Genomic DNA, 16891 nt, shown 5'->3' with positions numbered 1-16891 from the left:
CGTAGAGCCCAATGTTGGCAGCAACATTATTTGTGTTATGTCTAATGTGGTGCGAGGATAAGGCCTCCCAGCAACCTTGTGTTAGGTTATTCTTAGAGGCTATAGATCTCAGTGTGCAGACAGTGTACCAAGTGTACCAAGCATGACTGATATCAGAGCAATAACATATTATTCTCAATAAATCACATCTTTCGTCTAGGTTGAAAGCTACAATAACAATTATGTGCTGTGTGCAAACTGAAGCCGAAGGAAAATATGTTGTTTAAACATTTAATAAACTCATGCTAACTTAACACAATATATAGAAAAGCATTAACTATATGACACTACCATTTCAATTTTCAGCACCTCTTTAGTGTCTTTAACAGCTGTTAGGATTATCGCTGTGTGAGAGCCCAGTCTTCTCTCCACTACTGGCGGTTGGAGCTGAGCAGGCCCCACCAGTGTTCCCTGTACGTCCTCTCCCCACGGTGGCCGCGTGGGTTTGTTACTCAACCTCTCCTTTTCACAGCTCCCAGGTTATGAAAATCAGTCTTCTCCTCTAGTTTGTTGGCACTGCCTGCAGAGTGTTTGATTACTTGGACGGGCTTGCCATCTCATTGTGAGGTACGCATAATCAGGGTGGCTTCTGACAGGGCAGCATTTTTTGCACAGGGTTATGACCTGCTTTTATTATTTCAACCACTGCTCCCTGTGCACGAGTACCTCTCATCTGTCCTCACAGTTCCTGTGGCCAATGTCTAATTGGCATCAGCATACTCCACTCTCCAACCCGATCCGTCCACCTCTTACCATACAGCTGGCTCTGACAATCTCTCCAGGTGTAGTCTGTTACTGAGAAGGAGTTGAGGATCAGTCCCTGGCCTCCTTTGGGTGCTGTGTTGGTGCCTCCTCTTGTTTATCACCCCTGCATCTCCTTGCAGTACCTGGCAGGTTCACCTCCACTGAGCCAGGGGCTGATGGGGGCGGCAGGGCTCCCCATCTCTACAGCCATTACTATGTGTCTAGTAGTTTAAATTCTTGGGGCCAAAGCAGTGACTCTCTATCTGAGACCCTAATTTCAGTGGTGGTGCCTACTGGACAGTTTCCGTGGACCTGCTCTCACTGGACGATGCAAGTCTTGCTCAATCTCAACTCCACCATGGGGGGTTCCAATCATCCCACATTTTCCAGACCCTGAAATTTCAAAGAGCTAAGTGCCCTAGCGGCCCGTCACTCATTTGTGGCTTTGAAATTGTTTCCTCCGGGGCCCTCAAGGGCTTACCGCATTACAACACTGTCAGGGAGCATTCGTGTGGGGCTCTGGTCCCAATGTGCATTGTTGTTGGTGGCCGACTCTCTGCCCTCGCTCTCTGCCTTCCGCTTGGGTCCCGGTCTAAGCTCCGCACAGCCTGTCCACAGGCCACGCCCGGCTCCCCATCTTTTGGTGCCATGTTTCCTCCCGGGGCCGCAGTGTTGCAGGCCTGTCCATCTTCAATCACCAAACAGCTGCGTCTCATCATCAGGGATCAGATGCCATCTTCCCCATGCTTGGACAGACAATTTGGACCAATTGAATTGGTGGTAACTAGGACAAATGTCCTCACATTGCCCAAATGGTGCAGGAGCTTAGTGGGTATGCCACTGCCTCTATGCCTCACCAGCCCTGCCCTTCCAAGATCAGCATTTCTGATGTGGGGCTTTCAGTGATGGATGGTTGGCACTAAACTGACATGAGGCAGGCTAATCTGTCCTCCCTTGCAAGTGGCCACAGTGATAACAGATGCATCAAATAGTAACTGATGCATCATCTCTCAAAAGGGAGGTTGCTTGGACAGAGTGGAAGTCCAGGGTCTATGATCCCCGTTGGAACAATGTCACCACAGAAATCTTTTGGACTGGCGTTCCATATGGTTGGCCTTCAAGCAGTTTGTACCATTAATCAGTGACATTTCGATCCAGGTGTTCAGCAACAATGTGACTGCTATGTGCTACTGCAACAAGCAGGGTGGCTTGGGCTCACATGCCTTTAGTTTTCTGAGGTTTTTGCACACAGTGAGTACCTCTGAGGAGATACATTCAACAGGGGCCATCATGTAGACCATTTACAGCATTGATACACAGAAACTGTTAAATAATTTTTTGCCATAAGGGGCAGGCAATGGGTGGACTTTTTTTGCCCCTTTGCAAAATGGTCAAAGCCTTTGCTTTGCGTTTTTCAGTTCTACCCTCAAAGGTCTCTTAGGTATGCCTACAAAAGGATGAAGTACCTCCAAATGTGAAAGCAGTTTGGGTGGGACTTTGGCTTTGTATATTAATTTTCTGCACATTCTGAACATGTTCCTAGAATTATGGCATTCTTTCCATGGTCTGGAAGGTACGCATTATTAATGACCTGTATGTGTTACTGCCACTGCCTCTTCTTCTATTCTTTTCTATTGAAAGTGAGTCAATACCATTCACATGTGATTCTAGTGGCCTCAAATGGTCTGATATTCTGAAACTCTGATCCTGGACCTCAGCCATCCACTTCGACTTCCTCTTTAGTGGGGTCTGTTCTTAGTGGGGCAGCATGTTTCACCGGGACCTTCACATCCTATGCCTTGATGCAGAAGATCAGCTGGAGCTAGCTGAAAGCCTTCTAACTTTCAGCAGAAGTAGTTTATGTCACTCGGACCACTTGCCACCCTTTGATCATACACTATTTATACTCCTTCCATATTCCTCTGTGGGTGAGCAGAGAATACTGACTCCTTACAGGCAAACATGTCTGAAGTTCTATTGCTTGATATGTCCTTTGACCTGACCAACCATGTTATGTTGTGGGCATGATTTAAGTTAGCTTTTGGCCACTTTTAGCCTTTTTTATATTCTGTATGATCAGCCCCCTTTGTTCAAGTCATCTTTTGTTGTAACTTTATTTAGAACTTTCTCACATGTATCCCCCGCTCCTTTTATCATGCTACAGTGGGAATGAAATCTCATATTGACCTTTCTGATTTGTGAACCATTTAAACCTCTGCACAGTTACACTGCTCTACCTGTTACTGCGAAAACTGTGTTCCTCCTTGCAATCCCTTTTTTGGATTACTTTAGCAGAATTCAGGCGTTGTTGGCTTAACTTCTGTATACAACCTTAGTCCCTAAACACACTGGTTCATTGAATATATGCATGCTTTCTTCCAAAAGTGGTATCAATATTTTATGTAGGTCAGTAAATTATTCTTCTTGCATTTCACTCTTCCCAGATCTTTTTAAGGAAGAAGATCAATTGCACTGGATGAACCCAAAGAGTTCCCCAAGGCCTTCTACTGATAGGACTAAGAAGTAGTCAAGTCGAGTCATGAATAACTTTAGTCGGTTCAAAAATGGACCATACAAGTATTAAATACATTAAAAATGAATAACATGTATGCAATGATATGTCACTTGACTCAGATACTCAGCAACAATTTATAAAAAGTTTAAAATTCAAGTTTCTAAAAAGGAAAGCACCCATTTCATTTACATTTCATATCATTTCCATATTGAAAATGCAATTCTAATAAAATGTGTTACTGCAGTACCAATAACTGCAGAGGACAAGGAGCGTAAGAGATTAAAGCCCTCCTGGTAATTACGGGTCGGGTTTCTCTTAAAAGTAGAATAAGGAACCGTGCCCATGTCTCTTTGTAAAGTGTGCAGAATAGAGTAGATTACAGGGTGCTTTGCAGTGCTGAACTATCACAAGGGCAAGGGGTGAGGTTATTGCACCATCCAGCCTGTTTGGAAAAGGCCACTAAAAAAGTGCACTGTGGAAAGCCAAAGCCTAGTCAATAAAACTCTGAGTTGCGCATTCGTGGTAAAGGACAAGTAAAATTGCTGTTGCAAAAGAGGCTGATCTAACTGAGGATGCAGCCCTGATTGCCACCGGCGATTATCAAGCGCCGCAAAAAATGCATCTTTTATAATCAGTTTCATGTTTGTATCGATGCTGGCAGGATTATTATAATAATGCCCTAGGCCTGTTTCATTGGATTTTCCTTTCACATAATGAAGCCATGGGATAGCCTCAGTATTATCCAGCGTCATACAATCCTTGATAATTTCCCTTGTGAGCTTTAAGTCTTCTGACAGCCAGACTTTAGCCCAAAGAATCAGTGGGGCAATATTAATCCGATCTGCAATGCAATCTATCCCTACCTCAGAGTGCTGTAGAGGCGCTTTTTGGGATCATCAACAATCTTTTAAAAAACTAGTTGTCTACTTTTATGATCTCCCTATACTCCTGCCCTGTAAGTAGCAATGGAAAAGCATTCTGATTCATATAAAGTAATCAATTCTGCTACTGGCTTGTGGCCTAACCTGCATGCAAAGTAAAAAAGGCCTTCTACAGCACGACTAGTGTTCAGCACCCTAAGAAGTACTATGTTGATGATCATCTGTTTGTTGCTTTTGCCATTGTGAAAAAGGAAAAGGTAGTCCTAAACCAGTCTCCCTCTGCAGACTTCTCCACTATTGAGAACTCTGTTCAACAGGAATAGGACCCCAAGGGAAGAGACCAGCTCTGATACAGAGTGCAAACCAGAGGGACATGGATGTTGTATGAGTCTTTACACTATCTATGTTTAGCAGGACGAATGTGCAGAATATGTGTTGTGCTTGACTGTTTCAGCCCTTGAATCAATTTTGGATAGCCTATGTGTAGGTGGCTCATCATACATGCCAGAGAACAAAAGTGTGAACTTGTAAAAAAGTGTGAAATTGCAGCTCTAATCTAAAGAATTCATTATATCTTTTCAAAAGCACAATACTCAAAGGTGGATAGGAGATAAAGTGTCCTTTTGAAATGTAGGGATGATCTTAACTACCTTCTTGTTCCATTCTTTCTCAGATGTGTTAACCCCCAACAGTTTGGGGAATAACTAAGTGAGGAAGCCTCTCTCTCTTTTATTTTAGGTTTCCCTGACAGGGAGCTTGCAGCCCACCCATCATTTATATTCACTCCATAGGTTTGTCCAATATGGAAGGAATACTCACAAGTTGGGAACATTCTAAAATTGGTCCGAAATCGCTGTCTACAGACTTAGTATACATATGAAGCAAAACTCCAGGTTATTTAGTTAGAATTTCCCATTGCCCAGTGTCAGGAGACCTCACCAAAGAAAACCAACAAAAGCAACTGAGGAAAAGCGGTTGGCTACTGATGGGCAACTCTCATTGTCGAGTTTGGCAACAGGAACCTGGATGTTCTGCATCCTGATAGGACAGCTGCCTTGAACCTTGCTTGAGGAAAGGTGCCCACTGACTGCTCTGTCAATGGACAAGCATTTTGATTTATATAAAGTAATCAATTCTGCTACTGGCTTGTGGCCTAACTTGCATGCGAAGCGAAAAAGCCCTTCCACAGCACGACTAGTGTTCAGCACCCTAAGAAGTACTATGTTGATGATTATATGTTTGACTGACTTCTGTGGAAGAAATGCTTCCTCAAAACACAGGACTATGAGACACCACTAAAGTTGGAACATTGTAGCAAAGAGAAGGATCTGCAATGCCAATCTGTGTGGTGAGACTTTGTGACACTGGTTTTCCTTCAGTGTTTCACATGGCAATACAGCTTGCTTATTGTAGCTATGAAAATGCTTTTCTTTTCTCTGTGAGATTGTTGAGGCAGCATGGAGAGAGCGGTCCACCGAGATCACATAATCAACACTGATGATATAGTTACAGTGTCTACATGGCGAAGTCATGGTGGCTGGCAACAAATAATAAACTAAAACAATAAATACAATAAAAAATAAACAAGCAGGTGCACTTTTATTTTGTGTGAGGGAAACAACTGAGAAGTTAGCAGTCCTGACATCAAACCCCAAATCCACAAAAAAGACTCACAATCACCTCATGCTTGCACATACCAACTGTAATGTAATGCTGGATTCAAATGTGGAGTCTTGGATCTGGATTTGGAAGTTCTTCCCTACAGCAGGCTCCACTAATGTTGGTTTACATTTGTCTGCAGGTACAGAGTAGCAGATCACTAATTGCTACACACACCTTGCTTGGAAAGTGCTGGCTTCAATTATGCTCTCTACAAACCAGCCTTTGTTCTTCAGGGTGTATGAACCTGATGCTGATGTACTGTTCCCTCAAGATGAATGTCCTTGGTTGAAACTCAAATTGCCCCTAGAAACTAAAGTCTCACATACAAGTTACTTCTCTCAGTGTGACATAACAGGTTTCTTGTTTCATGATTTAAAGAGTGCTTTTGATTGAAAGCGAACCTAATCTTTATAGCTTCAGAAAATTCCTGCTTTCATTGGGAAATATTATTTACAAACAGTGCACAATATTCTGTATTCAAACATTAAAGCAGTTTATCATCGGATTGTATATGATGCCGCAAGTTATGTCTCAAGCAGCTTAGGAGTCAGCACTCAATGACAATAGGTCACTTATTCTTTCTCAAAGTATTCCTCTGATTTCTAAACACACCGCGTGTAAATCTTCATGAATACCACAGGGTTCATATGGAAATTCTGAGAAGAACGAAATACCCTGCTTAGCTGATCTGCCTTCTCATTTAGAATCCTCTGAATATGAATTGTTGTAACCCTCTCTTAATGTGCCTTTGCCCCCTGAAAGATGTGTTTTACACACTTTACCAAGGAGTTCAACCTTGGGTCCCCATACTTATTAAGCCTTTGTTGACATACTGTCTGTCCTTAGGAGTACAGAATTGTTGTCTATTGTTCTTGAAAAATGTTTGAGAGCTTGATACGTCACTTCCATTTGAGTTCAGTTAGATTATAGTCTCTGCTCCATAGGACTCTTTCTTGCCTGAGCAATCTAGGAGCCCCTCCTGGCTCTAAAATGATTTAATGATATGATATGATATGATATACCGTTTATATTGCTTACAGCTACTTCAAGGAGTGTCCCGGCGCACTACAAGCTAAAAGTCAGAGAGGAAAAAAGCTAAGTCTGTTGAAAGAACCAGGTTTTCAGGTTTTTAAATAAAAGCCCTGGATACTTCCAGATGCAACCAATGGAAGCAGTCCAGCCCGAACTGCCAGTCTAGGTCCTCTCTGGACTGGAAACAAGCATCCTAGGACCGGTTTCAGGGATTCACTCCACATCAGAAAGTATATCCAGTCAAAATCAAGACTAAATCAGACACACGGGCAACTAGAGTTGCAGAAGTAATACACTAAGGGCCCAATGCACACAAGCTTCTTGCTTTTCTTAATGGGCTGAATCACAATTTGGGCCTGTTATGAAATACAAAACAGCCTTTTCCCTTTTGTTTTTAATGCTCTTTTTATTAATAACAAATTAAACATAAATAGCACATTACAGACAATATCATGTACTATATTGCAATCGGCAACTTTCCACTTCAAAGTCTTATCCCCACCGGGGTAGAAGGTAGCACAAGACGTCAGACAGGTAAGCTTTACTCAGCGTTTGATAGTGGTAGGTCTCTCGGTGGCTCACAGATGTCCCCCCTGTAAGTGTTCCATTTCTGCCATATTTGTTAGGGCAGCCTCGTGAGAGGTGTACAGTCTTTTCTATGAACATACAATGGTCCACGTCATTCTCCCAAAGCCTTAGGGAAGGGTTTTCACTTAGAAAAACAGCCTTTTCTAATGTACCAAAGCTGATAGGAAATCTCAAAATGCGATTTCTACTTAGTTTGTGATTCCCTAAACAGGAAATTGCAAATAGGGATTTCGTATATACAATTTCTTAGCACATGTACACATCATTTCTTAAATAAGAAATGGGCATCTAGGAAATCCAAGTCGCTGGTAACCATGTGCAATTTAAAAAAAACACTCCAAATGCTTTTTTGGAAGTACCATAAAGCACACACATGCCCCTAGGCCCTGTGTGTGCTTTTCATGTGCACCACTTTTTTTGGGGTGTTCATCAAGTGGTAGTCATTCTTGGCTTTGAAATTATACATTTGTGATTTCGAATTAAGAAATTGAAAATTTGGCAATTGAAAACCATTTCTACCTATGGGCATTTGGGGCCAGATGTACGAACATTCGATTTTGCGATCTCTAATTACGATTTTCTTGCGACTAACAAGAGACTCTTAAAATGAAATTTCTAGATCAAAGGGCCTCCCTTAGCTCAACTGTAAGGCTCATTTCTGGATCTAAACATGATAACCACAGCACAACGGATTTGAAATCACTAAACTGGCTCCCTTTCAAGGCAAGAATTTGGTTAACAATTGCCTGCATGACACACAAAGCCTTACACTCCAAGACCCTGAGGTACATTGCACATAAATTGAAGCTATCTGGCGGGGCTAGAACCTCAAGAAGCGCTACGTCCCTACTATTAAAACTGTTGAAATTTAAGAAAACCTACAATCGGACCTTCTCTGGCCGTGCCTCGAGAATCTTGAATGCCCTCCTTCTGAAATTAGAGTTAACCCTTTGCCTGCATCTTTCAAAAAACAAGTGAAAGTGCTATTGATGAACAAATGCCTGCTCGAGCTCTCAGGATCTCTACGCCCCAATTGCTGAGATTTTGAATACTTCTTTAAGCGAAGGTATTCTGCCACCTGACTGGAAGACCGCTCAAGTGCTACCTATTAAGAAGAAAGAGCAGCTGCCTGCTGAAGTGCTCTCCAAATATCGCCCCATTTCGCTCCTCCCGTTGATGAGCAAAATGACGGAGAGCTATGTTAACACTCAATTAATGGTCTACCTCGACACCCACGCCATTCTTGATCCTTCTCAGTCAAATGCGCTAGTCTTCTCCACTTCCGGAAACTCCTAAAAACTGAATTATTTAGGGCTTTATCCTAGTCTGTTTTTGTCTGCCTGACTTCCTCTCTATGATAGCGTGGAGATACCCCTACGGGGGTGATTCCTGTGCTTTACAAATTCCATACATACATACATACATACGCCCTGGCACCAATAATGCACATGAGTTGCACTTGCGATCTGCCGCCTGTCACTATGACCTGCACTGTTTATCCCTTTTGGACTAGAGGGTGTTCTTCACCCGCCATAGTACTACTACTTCCTGTATTGTTATTGTGACTGCTATTATAGCTTACTTTCATCTGCTGCATCTGTTTCCCTCACCCTGGTCTACTGTAACGTCCCCGATACCCACTTGGGTAATGTTCGCTCTAAGTAAAAGTCTAAATAGATAAATAAATACTAATGTGTTTCAGACACATTAGCAATTCTCAATGGGGTCGCAATTGCCTTGCCTCATCAATATTCTCAATTTGCGACCCATTGGGAATGGGCAATAACACATGGATGGTGGTCTGCCGAGGACTGCAGACCACCATGTCTGAGTTTACTTTTCAATAAAGCAACTTTAAAAAAAAAATGCAGCCCCATTTTGTAAGGGTAGGCAATGATCCGTGGGTCCCTGCCTGCCGAATCTCTGTTTGCGAGAGCTATAATGGTTGCAGATCTGTCCCTTAGGCCCATAGGAACAAATGGTTTAACATTTCCTCAATAGCCAGTGTATTGTGAATGAATCTCATTGTATTATACAAAGACAGGTATTTACCGTGCATACACCAATGCATTAAACTAGTAAATTAGTAATAGAAACTAATATGTTGTGTTTAAAAACTGTATTCTTTAAACCTAATGCCTTATGATGCAATTCAATACCCTTGAGTTGTGTACCAGTAGCATAACTTTAACCTTCATACTGATGAATGAAACCAGTGTTCCTGTATATCAGCCAGTATAGTGCATACAAACCAATACAACATATGCGAACCAATGCAGTGCACATAAAGGCACATTCAGCATTATTCATATATAAGCTGTCTATTTGAAAAGTGAACTACTACAAATTCCACTACAAATTATATAAACCAATATGTCTTTAATTAGGTAATTCAATTTTGGCTATCTGGCACCTCATGCAAGTCATTGTAGTATCTCCTCACCAACAGGAAAAAGGGTTAATGTTGTTTGCAAAATCTAGTACAAACATGTGATACAACTGTCTAAAATGTATTTATGAACCAACTCTTTTTTTGCAGACAAACTTTAAAATGGTATCAGACTTTGAAGTTGAACCTGGAAAGTCTGTCCGTCAAATTGCCAAAGCCAAGAAAGCCACTATAGACGTGCCCTACACGGCTAAAGTCTGCACAGTCTTTGGGCATGAAACAGTCGTCTCGGGCATTTGGAAAGGAGTCTCATTCTATGACCTCAGAGTCAAACAAGTTGATGAATAAAGAATATAGCACCTTCTCTGGATACACACAGGTCACTATATGGGAGCACAGTAAAACATGAAATATTACTGTAATGCCAAGCAGATTTGTTGCAAAATACAAATGTATCTTAGTGACTAGAATATGTATTAAAGATCTTTACAAAGAACATTTTGTCTTATCTTTTTTATAATATTTTTAAACTTGTATACAAATGTATTAGGTTAGGAGAGCAGAGAGAGAAGGAGAAGAAATAAATACACAGAGGAAAGTGACCCGGGATAGCCAAATAAAAAGCTTGGGTAGGATAACACTGCTGAAAATGGATAGATGTTTATGAGTCTGGTGCAATCGTGATCTACCAGTAGCTTCTAGACACCTTCAGAGTAGCTCACAGCCTTGAGATAATTTTTAAATAAGCACATACTTATATTTTCCTTTTAAAGTTAAGAGAAAGCTGTGTTTATTTTACAATATTATCAACAGGCTGCAGATAGCTGGGCCTGATAGTAGGCAGTGCTCAGTCAGATTTCAGATGGGTCTCAGAGGTGAACAACTGAAGCACTGACGTTTTTAACTCTTAAGTAAAAGTCCTTGTCAATTCAATACTGGAGCTGTGAACAAAATAATATTTCTGAATGCTTTTAAAAGGAAGATAATTAAAATGATTAGTTACCTTAATGATCAAGTTAACTCTTTATTTTGATTTTCTCCCATTTAAAAGTGTTGCTTTTACAAACAGCAGGCTCCTTACGCCCACTGACCAGTAGACACTGTGTCATAAGTATAACTGAAAAAGACAGCCTTTTTTTAAATGAGACAATTTTAAAGTGCAGAAAACTGTTCTATAGTACGAAAAGTTTGGCAGAACGTTTTTCTGCAGTGATGGTTGGTGGCATTTGATAGTGGTAGGGCGTAAAAGGGATGAGTGCCCTGTGAGCATAGAGAACAAACCTGACAGTCATAAGGGGGGTTCTCTCCCTGGGAACATTTTGAAAAAGATGTGGGCAAATGGTGTAATTGCGAACAAATTTGAGTAAGTAAGAAGGTTTATAAAGCAATTGTGAAAGTGTAGACTTAAAATATTGAAACACATAAAAATGTTCCTTATTTTACTAAATTAAAATTGTTCTTGTTCATCATCTTATATATTACCTGTATATCTTGCAAGTTATACAGACAATGGCTTCTATCACTGTTTGTACAGTTCCCAATGAAGCTCTCCTTAACACACACAGTACAGGGCGGCAGATGTATAACAGATATGGCCAGTAAAACAGCAATTTCAAGTGACATTGAATGTATATCATCCGGCATATTTGATTATTTCTTTGGCTTAGGAAGACTAAACCACCAATATACAGGATGGCAGTGAAGATGGGAGGAAATGAGGTACACAACCAATGTGGCAAGTCCGCCCGATAAAAACAAATAAATGGAGAACAAACTTTCAGTGAAAATCAAATCAAGCAAACAATTAGAATACTGCTCTAGGTCAGTGAGAAAAACTAAAGTAAACACTGACAGATTAACACTTGAGGATGCTACACCACTGTGCACTCCTTCTCAAACACAGTTCACCTTGCTTGCTGGATGTTGTGCCTTATGTCCTGGCTTTGGGGTGTCATGTGCCCGAATAACCCAGCCACCACTGCTCAACTGCCAGTTTGAACCATTCCTCCAGGTAGAGACTAGAGAGCTTTTTAACAAGGAATAATATTGTAAGCAACATTGATCTACCACCCAGGCCTTGATCAAGAACCAACATCTTGCAGCATCCGCAGACACCTTAACAAAGGGGTCACCCCCTTATGCTATTTAATGATTTGCTGCAGTCCAACCATCATGAAAATCTCTTGTGTGAGAATCAGAGAGCAGGATGCAAAGGTCTTCTACTTTAGAGACAAAAGTAGAAGCATCCAGTGCTTTTACTAAGAAGGATTCCACCTTCTTAGGCATATCTTCTGGATATATTGTGATCTGACCTTCAGGGCTTTGAAATAAGGATCCCCTCGCATGATATCAGGAAAATTAGTTTCAAATCTTTGTCAGTGTGAGCATAATTAAACTGAAATTATTAGGTTTGAGCTAAAGCAAAGTACACATACACTAGTGGGATCATGGAAATAGAAGCCAGCTGGGGCTTATGTGCCTGAGGTCATAGGTTGATTAATAGACATCTTGAATGATGTGTCAAAACAAACCTGGATTACAACATTTCTATCTCTTTTCACCCTCACATGCAGTAACCCTGACTTTGCAAGCTTTGTCTTCATATAATGGAGAGATGGACACTAGAGCTTTTTGGAAGACCTCTTACACTGGGGGGTGTTCAAATCTTTCAATACATGTAAAAAAGAGTTCACCATTGGAGATTCATGAGGCTTCAGTGCTTGTAGACAATGCATTGAGTGACGTCGTCCACTTATAAGGAGTACATAACAGGAACTTAACACCTCTTAAGAAACTAGTCACCACGTGTGACTCAACAAGACATCCTTATTCCCTCAGTCAGGCAGTGCTATCAAATATGCAGAGCTTGACGCAGTGGACCTACAAGTGGGAAGCTCTAGAGGAAGTTATAACACAAGAACAGTGGCAAACGCAAAGACAAAAGGCCCTAAAAAGTGTGCAGAATCAAGAAATGCTGTATGTAATAATGTAAAAAACACAGTTAATGGACAGAATGTAGAACAATGTCATACATTCACCCCAGTACAAGGATCTGGGCCTAAATCCATCGTTTTCTTGCACTCCAGACCACCCTGGGTTAGACACTGGCTATATGCAAATCAGCTCTGACCCTGTGCCTCATGGGAACAGTCCAGTCCGAACTACCAAGCCATGTCTTTCCCAGACCAGAATCAAGCATCCAAGGACCGGTTTCTGGCTATCAGCCTTCATCAGCCTGGATAGCTTGACTCCAGTGGTGTGGAGTGCAAAAGACGATGGATTTAGGCCCAGATCTTTGTACTGGGGTGAATGTAAGACATTGTTCTGCATTCTGTTCATCAACTGTGTTTTTTGCAATATTCACCCCGAGTGTGCTGAGTATACTCAGACGTGAGTCCCAGGCTCTCCACACCACTGGAGTCAAGCTATCCAGGCTGAAGAAGGCTGATAGCCAGAAACCGGTCCTTGGATGCTTGATTCTGGTCTGGGAAAGACATGGCTTGGTAGTTCGGACTGGACTGTTCCCATGAGGCACAGGGTCAGAGCTGATTTGCATATAGCCAGTGTCTAACCCAGGGTGGTGTGGAGTGCAAAAAAACGATGGATTTAGGCCCAGATCTTTGTACTGGGGTGAATGTAAGACATTGTTCTGCATTCTGTCCATCAACTGTGTTTTTTGTATGTAATATTGTGTCATTTATACTGGACAAGTATATTGTTGGAAGCAATGTCAGTGGGTGATATTCATTTGTGATGGAATTCCCTAGTGATACACTCTTATAAGAAATTAGTACAATGCCCTATCCATAGTTTTGTAGGTCACTCCACACTAGATGATCCTGGGGTGGTGATAACTTGGCCCATGACCTGATGGAATGGAATGGAGGTGAAAAGGGCATTGCCTTTATATGTTGTTGGCAGCAAAGGAGACAGACACGAGGTGGAAACTAAATACTTTCTCCATCTGCCCACGATTGGTCCAGCAGAATATGGAATATCAATGCTCTGGAAAGTAGTAAGCTGGAATAAGTAAAGGGGATACCCTCTGGGGCTCTCATCACACAATATCCATAAGACCGACACACTTAAATGAGAGAGGCATAGTTTCTGCATTGTGGAAGACCCTAACTGATCACTTACAAAATAGTTTCCATCATGATTGTGTTGCATAATTCCTATAAAACCTAAACAGCATCTGCATGTTTAGACAACATACACTGTAGGATTGGTGTATCTGCATGCAAAAACCTCAGCGTCTCTGTGTCACTAGTCGGACTTAGTAGGAAGTTCAAGTTTAAAATTTGTATAGCGCACTACTCACCCAGAGGGTCTCAAGGTGCTTGAGGGAGGGGGGAACTTAACTTATCGAATAATCAAGTTTTTAGTTGTTTTCTGAAGGAGAGGTGATTCTGTGTAAGGCGGAGGTGGGTGGGGAGAGAATTCCAGGTCTTGGCCGCTAAGTAGGAGAAGGATCTTCCCCCCATGGTGGATCTTTGGATGCGTGGAATTGCGGCGAGGGCTTGATTGGACGATCGTAGTTGGCGGGTGGGGGTGTAAAAGGACAGGCGCGTGTTGAGGTATTCGGGTCCTAGGTCATAGAGGGCTTTGTGTGCATGGGTGAGGAGACGGAACGTTATTCTCTTGTTGACGGGGAGCCAGTGGAGGTCTTTCAGGTGACCGGAAATGTGAGCTTGGCGGGGGATGTCTAGGATGAGTCTGGCTGAGGCGTTTTGGATGTGTTGGAGTTTTTTCTGTAGTTTGGCTGTGTTTCCGGCGTAAAGGGTGTTTCCGTAGTCCAGTCGGCTTGTGACCAGTGCATGGGTGACCGTCTTTCTTGTTTCGGTGGGGATCCAACGGAAGATTTTTTTGAGCATACATAGGATGTTGAAGCATGATAATGAGACGGCGTTGACTTGTCTGGTCATCGAGAGGGAGGAGTCCAGGATGAAGCCCAGGTTACGTGCGTGGTCTGTTGGTATGGGTGTGGTTCCCAGAGTCGGTGGCCACCATGAGTCATCCCAGGTGGGGATGATCCTAAGATGAGGACTTCCGTTTTGTCCGAGTTCAGTTTTAAACGGCTGTTCTTCATCCACTCGGCTACTTCTTTCATCCCTTCGTGTAAGTTGGTTTTGGCGGTGTTTGGGTCTTTGGTGAGGGAGATGATCAGCTGGGTGTCGTCTGCGTAGGAGATAATGTTGAGGTTGTTTTGGCGCGCAATGGATGCGAGGGGACTCATGTATCCGTTGAAGAGGGTGGGACTGAGTGAAGATCCTTGTGGTACGCCGCAGATGACTTTGGTGGCCTCTGATCTAAAAGGGGGGAGGTGGACTCTCCGGGTTCTTCCGGCAAGGAACGAGATGATCCAGTCCAATGCTTTTCCTTGCATTCCGACGTTGCTGAGGCGTTGTATAAGGGTGCTATGACAGACTGTGTCGAAGGCTGCGGAGAGGTCAAGTAGGATGAGGGCAGCTGTTTCTCCGTTGTCCAGTAGAGTTCGAATGTCGTCTATTGCTGCGATGAGGGCGGTCTCGGTGCTGTGTTTGGCTCGGAAGCCGGACTGTGAAGGGTTGAGGGATTCGTTGGATTCGAGGAAGGCGGCGAGTTGACTGTTGACGGCTTTCTCAATGACTTTGGCAGGGAATGGGAGGAGGGAAATGGGGCGGTAGTTCTTAAGTTCAGTGGGGTCTGCTGTGGGTTTCTTCAAGAGGGCGCTGAGTTCGGCATGTTTCCAGCTTTCTGGGAAGGTAGCGGAGTTGAGGGAGCAGTTGATGACATCTCGGAGATGGGGTGCAATAATGGAGTCTGCTTTGTTGAAAATGTGGTGGGGACATGGGTCGGTTGGCGATCCTGAGTGAATGGTGTTCATCAGGCGGATGGTGTCTTCAGTGGTGATTGGGTTACAGGCGCAAAGGTTGTTGGAGGGGGGTTTTAGTTCGGAGGTGGGTGGGGTGGACTGGTCTCCAAAGCTGTTATGTATGTCAGCGATTTTGTTGTGGAAGAACGAGGCTAGAGAGTCGCAGAGGTCTTGGGAGGGAGTGACGTCGTTGGTGCCGGCGGTGGGGTTGGTGAACTCTTTGACGATGTTGAATAGTTCCTTGCTGTTGTGGGCGTTGTTGTCGAGTCGAACTTTGAATGCTGATTTCTTGGTGGATCGGATCAGTTGGTGGTGTTTGCGGGTGGCGTTCTTGAAGGTGGCCAGGTTGTCAGTGGTTGGGTTTTTTCGCCAGGCTTTCTGGAGGGTGCGACAGATCTTCTTGGACTTCTTAAGGTCATCATTGAACCAGGGGGCTTTTTTGCTGCCTTGCTTGATTTGATGGTTTTTCAAGGGTGCTAATTCGTCAGCGCTGTGGGTGATCCATTGTGTGAGGTTGGTGGCTGCTTGGTTTGGGTCCGATGATTTTGCAGGAGGGTTTTGGTGAAGCGATGTGAAGAGCTGGTCAGTGGTAATTTTGTTCCAGTTTCTCCGGGGAATTGGTTGTGGGTGGTAGTCTTTTTGTAGTTGAAGTGAACGCAGCTGTGGTCCGTCCAATGGAGAGCTGTGGTGTGATTGAAGGAGATGTGCTTGCTGAAGGTGAAGATTGGGTCGAGCGTGTGCCCGGCATAGTAGGTGGGGGTGTCAACAAGTTGTTTGAGTCCGAGATTGGCGAGGTTGTCCAGAAGGGTGGTGGTGTTGCTGTCGTTGTTCTTTTCCAGGTGGAAGTTGAGGTCTCCCAGTAGAATGTAGTCCTTGTAGGGGAGGGCGTGGTGGCTGATGAAGTCAGTGATGTCTTCGCTGAATTGTGTGCGGGGTCCGGGTGGTCTATAGATGAGGGTGCCTCTGAGTGTGGTTTTAGGGTCGGTGTGAATCTGGAAGTGAAGGTGTTCGGCGGTTGTGAGGTTGTCATCGGAACTGGTCGTGATGCGGATGGTGTTCTTATGGATGATGGCGATGCCTCCTCCTGTTTGGTTGATGCGGTCCTTTCGGATGATCTTGTAGCCGTCCAGGATGGCTATGGCGATGTCGGGAGTTGATGAGGTGTTCATCCAGGTTTCTGTAAGGAA

The 16891-nt window shown here is 43.3% G+C and overlaps 1 protein-coding gene across 1 annotated transcript in view; it reads left to right on the top strand.

The window, feature by feature from the left end:
- The window catches only part of LOC147725953 (uncharacterized), a 74824-nt gene extending 64478 nt beyond the window's left edge, over positions 1-10346 (top strand). The window contains exon 4 of the mRNA XM_086960078.1: positions 10001-10346. Within this exon, the coding sequence (XP_086816204.1) occupies positions 10001-10198 (198 nt within the window). The 3' untranslated portion in view covers positions 10199-10346. The remainder of the gene's footprint in view (positions 1-10000) is intronic.
- The last annotated feature ends 6545 nt before the right edge of the window (positions 10347-16891 follow it).

The sequence above is a fragment of the Lissotriton vulgaris genome, chromosome 3_1, assembly GCF_964263255.1.
Source record: "Lissotriton vulgaris chromosome 3_1, aLisVul1.2, whole genome shotgun sequence".
NCBI lineage: Eukaryota > Metazoa > Chordata > Amphibia > Caudata > Salamandridae > Lissotriton > Lissotriton vulgaris.
Note: the sequence above shows the minus strand (reverse complement) of the source record. Positions and strands in the feature narration are given on the sequence as shown.